At 41.3% G+C, this 6,602-nt stretch overlaps 1 protein-coding gene across 2 annotated transcripts in view; it reads left to right on the top strand.

The window, feature by feature from the left end:
- Nucleotides 1-2,987, top strand: part of GABRG1 (gamma-aminobutyric acid type A receptor gamma1 subunit) — a 142,583-nt gene extending 139,596 nt beyond the window's left edge. For both annotated transcript variants that reach the window (XM_019526458.1, XM_019526459.1), the window contains one exon: nt 2,399-2,987. In XM_019526458.1, the coding sequence (XP_019382003.1) occupies nt 2,399-2,677 (279 nt within the window). In that variant the 3' untranslated portion in view covers nt 2,678-2,987. The remainder of the gene's footprint in view (nt 1-2,398) is intronic.
- Nucleotides 2,988-6,602: the final 3,615 nt, after the last annotated feature.

Below are 6,602 nucleotides of genomic sequence, written 5' to 3'. Positions count from 1 at the left end.
GTGGTGCAGGCTCCTACCCTGGTGGTTTTTAAGAGGAGGTTAGATGAACACCTTGCTGAGGTTGTTTGACCCCAGTACTCTTTCCTGCCATGGCAGGGGGTCGGACTAGATGATCTGCTAAGGTCCCTTCCGACCCTAGAAACTATGAAACTATAGGGTCATAAAAAAATAAGGCTAAAATGGACTTCCCTTGTTATAATGTAAGCTTATTTCTTCTTGTCCCATCCTATGGGGACACAGAAAACAATTAGTCATCATTCTTTTTACAATAACGCTTTTGATATTTGAACATTTACCTTCTGTGGCAGCTCTGGCTCTGGCTCTTGCTTTGGGGCAGTCAGTGCCAGTGGCCCTAGTCCTAGCTCTAGGCCTGGCATTGACCCCATGCCTGAATTGAAGCTGAAAGGTAAGTGGCAGGGGAAGGGGGGGCAAGTGGCCAGGGGAGCTGGTGTTGGGGGGTGTGCTCACATATCCCTCTCTATTGCACAGTTTCCTGCTGTCTCCCATGGGATGCAGGTGGCAGGGAGAGCCAGAGGGTGGGAAGAGAAGGTGGCAGGGGGGAAGGCACAGGAATGAGGGGCAAGAGTGGGGGAAGACACGTGGCAGGGGGACAGATGAGAGGGGTTCAGGCACAGGCATGGGAAGCAAAAGGTAGGGGGAACTGGGATCAAGGACAGGCAACAGGGTGGTAGGCATAGCCATTTGCGGGGAAAAGGGTGTGAGGGCAGGGAGAATGTTTAGGATAGTGGAGAAAATTGGCAGGGAGACAGACAGCAGGGCAACAAGTATGGGAGGGGGAGGAGGCTAACTGGCAGGGGAACAGACAGCTGGGTGGCAGGGACAAGCATGGAGGGGGCAAAGGGAGGGGGTCCGGCCCCTCACCATCTGCCACTGCTTTCCCTGCTATAGTGGTTAGTGTGGGTTGATTTAAGACAACCTTCTAATAATTAGGTTCTATATATGTAAAATGATAAGAAATGTATACTTTTCCTTGTATAGAATCTGTTGGGGGAGGGGGTCATCTTAAATTCAAAGTCATCTTGTATCTACAAAGTCATTGTGCATCTACAGATGCATCACAAGCAGGTCCAGGGAGGTGATCTTTCCCCTCTATGTGGCTTTGGTCAGGCCACAGTTGGAGTACTACATCCAGTTCTGGGCACTGCCCTTCAAGAGTGATGTGGCTAGCATTATGAGGGTCCAGAGGAGGGCCACTGGCATGGTCCAGGGACGGCGGGGCAAGACCTATGAGGCGAGGCTAAAGGACCTGAACCTATTCAGCCTCCACAAGTGAAGGCTGAGAAGGGATCTGGTGGCCATTTACAAACTCACCAGGGGGGACCATCGAGAATTCGGGGAGGCTCTGTTCCCCCAAACACCACTCGGGATTCCTAGGAATAATGGCCACAAATTGTTAGAGAGAAGGTTCAGGCTGGACATCAGGAGACATTACTTTACAGTTAGGGTTGCCAGGCTCTGGAATGGGTTCCCAAGTGAGGTGGTGCTCTCTCTTACCTCTTCAAGAGGAGGCTGGACAGATATTTGGCTGGGGTGATATGACCCGGGCACCTGTTCCTGCCTGGGGCAGGGGGTTGGACCTGATAATCTGTTTAGGTCCCTTCTGACCCTAAGCACTATGATACTATGATTGTATTTGGGTAAATAAGATAAGTTTCTTGGTCTTAGTAAACAGGTGACATCTGCCATGAATTTGCTGCCCTACTTCTGGTGAGTAACTTAAACTGCTGTGTCAAGTTTTCATTTCTCTTTTCTTTTTTTGTATGAGAGTATAATAATTAGTTGTTTTTAACAAGATCCTTGGATAAAGTTAGTTAAGGTATAATGTTTTCTTTATAAAATCCACTGAACAATTGAACTTCTGTTCCTAAACATTTAATACATTTTCAATTATTTTTTTCTGAGTGGGTGGTTGGTTAAAAAAATGTTACTGGAAAAGGACCTAGGCATTTTTACACCATGTGTAAGTTTATATTGGTATAAACATGAAGTAAAATGAAGTGAATGCACAATATCCACCCTATACTAGCATAAGCCACATCACTCTGGGGCTAAAGTTACACCTTGGAAAATCAGAGGTTATCCGTATACCTGTATAAATTACATCAGTATATGTAATGTTTCCACAGTTATAGTGAATTTCATCCTGTGGTAATCATTTGCTCAATGAAAACAGGCTATTACTGGCTCCTTCTTCTCGTAGTAGATGCTGTAATTAACTATACAACATGTTTCATAGTTAAAGAAATTTCCCAAATATCTTTAAAATGTCAAATTCTGCATACTGTATTGTAAATATATATACAAGTGGAATTTTTCCTGGGGAAATATATGAATTGATTATAGTTAACGAGAAAATCTAATCTATAATTTTCTTTAGAAATCACCCTCAATTGCTGTCCGTCCTGGGTCAACGTTAATTCCAATTAACAACCTCAGTCATCTCCCAGAACGTGATGATGATTATGGATATGAGTGTCTGGAGGGGAAAGATTGCACCAGCTTCTTTTGCTGTTTTGAAGACTGCCGCACGGGATCTTGGAGAGAAGGAAGAATACACATCCGTGTTGCCAAAATTGACTCCTATTCTCGAATCTTCTTTCCAACCGCCTTTGCCTTGTTCAACCTTGTTTATTGGATTAGCTACCTTTATCTATGAATTGGAACATTTGACAAACTCAGAAAGCGATAATTTAATGCATCTTAAAGAAAGCTTAAAAAATTAGAGCTGGTGAAAAAAATCTTTCAAATTTTGGTGAATTTTGAAAATGTTAAAACATTGGACGGAATTATGGTGACAGTTTCATAATATTTTCCCCCTCTTTTGATCAACTCTATGGGCATTTTTAAGTTTTGAAATTAGTAGGAAACTTCCTTTTTTTTGGTAAAAGTTTCCCTCACTTTTCTATTTAAAATGCAGTCAGGGATTAAATGGTTAAATTGGATGACTATAACTTCTAAATTTCTTTCTTAAATGATATAACAGCTAAACTTTATAGCATTCTTACACCAAAGTTATCAACTATTAAATAAAATGGGAATACCATCATTGTTATATAATTCTCATGTCAACCTTTTCTATTATAGGTAACTTGAAAAATCCTGGATTTTTATACACTCCTATTTTAAAAAGGTTGGAATAGAATGTTCCTTTAGTGACTTTAGCCATTTATCTTCTGCAATACGTTAAGTGTGTTCAAGTGTGAATGCACATAATCAGAGTGAGAAAATGGGAACAGCATATTACATATATATTATATAAAGGCAATAGTAGTTCTAGGCTTGTTTGATGCTGATCATTACGTAGTTTTGTGCTTTCAACCTCAGCTAAGTTTTACACTTGCACGTTATCCATATTTGCTTAGCTGTTATGAGATTCTTGGACTTCTCAAGATAGGACAAAATCCTTCCATGCCTAAGTGGTTTATGTTGCTCTATTGACTTCATCAGAACTCTGCCTATATATAGTATCAGAGAATCTGGCCACGTAGACAAGCACGTACTCATGTCTTCTCCACTCCCCTGTCTATTTTGATTAATTTAACTGGAACTGATTGGAACCTTAATGCACACCATAGTGGGTGCATCTATGCAGCATGCTTTACTGCACAGTAGACTAATCTACTGTGCAGTAAAGTGTCACTATGTACCTGTGCAGAAGCTACTGCAAAATAAGGTAATGCAGTTTTCTACTACCTGTAAAAACAGGTAGTAGATTTACTGTGCAATAGCTACTGCACAGTAGTGCAAGTGTAGACAGCTGACCAGGAGCAAATTCTCCCTGTCAGCCCAGGCAGCAGGGAGCAGGAGAACAGGTGATTGAAGCTGGGGCTGGGACACCATTCCCTGCCCTAGCAGCTACCTGCTGCTGGACCCCCACTCCATTCTTGGAGCTGGGGTGATGATATTGTCCCCTATCCCAGGAGCTGCCTGCTGCCAGACCCCTCCTCTCATCAGGGACCCTGAAGCAGGCAGATGCCAGGGCAGGGGACAATCTCTGCCTGAGCTCTGAGACTGGAGCAGGTGCTTGAGCAGGCATCTGCTCAAGGAAGGCGTGTAGGGCTCGGAGGCAGCTGCCTCAGAAGCAAGACAGCTCCCCCCACCCTCTGGAACCCAGATTTGACCCCAGTGCCCCCTGCCAGCCTATGGCTGGCACCTGGGGGAGCCTGGAGCTCCCCCACCTGCTGTAGGGGAGCATGGTAGGGCAGGAGTAGCCCTGTACAGAACTGCTCCCATTGGGAGAACATTTGCTCCCAACAGGCACACATGTAGATGAGTTTCCAAGGAAAGCTTTCCGTGTAGTATTTTACTGCACAGTAAGCTTTCAGCACATTAATAATACATGTAGACATGCCCACTAGGATTTGTTGCTATAAACTTGGACCCATCTGTCCTCTCACAGTCTGACCCACCATTGCCACATCTTTCAAAGTTATTCTATTCAGACTTTAGTGATCAGAACAAAATATGTGGCCGTCTCCACTTCACTTACAGGGAAATTCAGTGGCATTGCTTCTGTTGATTTGGTCTGCTTCTTTGCATATCATTTACTAAGCCAGCTCCAAACTTTGTGAATACATTAAATCTGGAATATGAACTTATTTTTAATAGCTGCTTTAATATTTGTGTATTTTATTAGAAGTTCTTGTTGTGCAGAAAGCAAAAAGTAATGATTATTTATTTCAAACAATTCTCCATGGTGCGACAGATACCTGAATGTTTCAGGACCCAGTCCTGCAACCTCTACACAGATAAAATGTCCATGAACTTTGGTAGGATTTCTCTAAGTGATTGGCTGTCCAGGTTGCTCTTTAAAAGTTAAATTGTTGGCTGGCAAAATTAATTACCACTTTTAAATCAGGGTTCTTCACTATGAAAATATATAATCTTTTCTGCTTTCTCTCTTATGTAGACAGTGAAACTTGCCTTAAGTGAACCCATGCAAGTCAGCTCCATAACTGAGGTATTCTTTAATTAAAAGTCAGAATTACATAGAAGGCCTCAAGGTATGTTGAAAAGGATTTGTGGGACAAGGAGATGTATGTGAGAGATCGTGCCTTGTGCAGGTTTTATGGTATTAGAAGCTATCTCCAGTGGATACAAAGAAAGAAAATCATAGTGAATAATAGAGAATTATATATTATATTAAAAGAAAGCACCCTAATATCTATTGAATATCATCTCTTCTCTAGATTATCACAGAAAATGTAACCTATTTCTATGCTATCCAGTTCCAGAAGCAATTGGATTTGATATACAGAACACATTTCCCATGTGAAACATGAGAATAACATCTGACCCCAGAACTTTATAAAATATGCAAACAGAAGTTCACTGATTCTGAGAGAAAGCAAATTAATGGTGAGCATTCTTTAAAACAAACTTTATTTAAATATTATTTGACTGAATAATTGCCTCTCTTTTGAGGAGAATTCAAAAGATGCCACTGATCTTATCAGACTTCAGTTTTTGGGTGACCTTTTAGAGTTCACCCTCTATATTAGATTTAGGGTAAAAGTGAGGCAGCATTTAACATTTCCTGAGCTACTGCAATATTGTTATTGTTTAGCAGTCCAGTTTCCAGGAAACATTCAATAACATGGAAACTTGCCAATTCACTAGAAGTGTAGTTGTAACATTTTAACTGTAGCTGGAACAGCATTCTTTGTCTTAGAAAAGAAGACGTGTGGATGCAGGTGAAGGTGGTTTCAGTAGCAGAAGGTCAGATGTACCCTGAAGTACAGTGCTCATTGTAAAACAAAGGCCAGATCCTTTCAGGTGCCAAGCTCCATCAATTCCCCTTTAAACAAATGGAGCTTGAAGAACTGAGCACTTCATGAGAGGGAATCAGTTCTTCACAGCCCTAATGAGGCTGCTCTCTTTTGACACATGTAGTTAGTTATTTCTATTTCATGTAGTTGTCACTTGCCAATCAGCCTTCAGTGATTGAATTAGAAAATAAAAAACATCCTGAATTGGCAGGGGATGAACAAGAAGTCTTTCATCTCTAATTTCTATGAAACAATATAATAGAGTATTAAAGCTATTGAATGTTATGGCTGTTTGGCTTATAGATACATTTGCTTCTGTCTGTTGACAAACTTTTCTGTGTATCTCATTTGTTACTGGTGAAATCATTCTAGCTTTTCATAGTTGTGTGCAAACAGAAATGGGAATGCACTGAACTGTAACTTGGCATGTAATAAATGTATTACTTTAGCCCTAAGTGTTTCCTTTCTAATCTTCACATAAACACTTTCCCATGATACCAAAATGTCTAAATGACTTTTATGGAAAAATGGCAAGAAGCAAAGATTGTTCTTACTTGAAGACAGATGTGGGGATTGGTTTTCAAAGTATAACTATAAAATGGAGAGTGGTTCATTTACTGTGGTATGTCACTGTGGGATTTGGAGTCATAGTTTTGCACTATAGCCCTGTATTCTTTACACCAATTAAGTAAATGCCTTAATCCAAGGTAGCCAACCTGCAGCACATACAAGTAGCACAATTCCTCTTGATGTGTGGGCAGATTGGGAAGTGGGCAGGGAGCATAAAGCAGAGCAGCACATAAGGCAAGGGGA

The sequence above is a fragment of the Gavialis gangeticus genome, unplaced genomic scaffold, assembly GCF_001723915.1.
Source record: "Gavialis gangeticus isolate Ggan-Ray unplaced genomic scaffold, GavGan_comp1, whole genome shotgun sequence".
Lineage (NCBI taxonomy): Eukaryota > Metazoa > Chordata > Crocodylia > Gavialidae > Gavialis > Gavialis gangeticus.
Note: the sequence above shows the minus strand (reverse complement) of the source record. Positions and strands in the feature narration are given on the sequence as shown.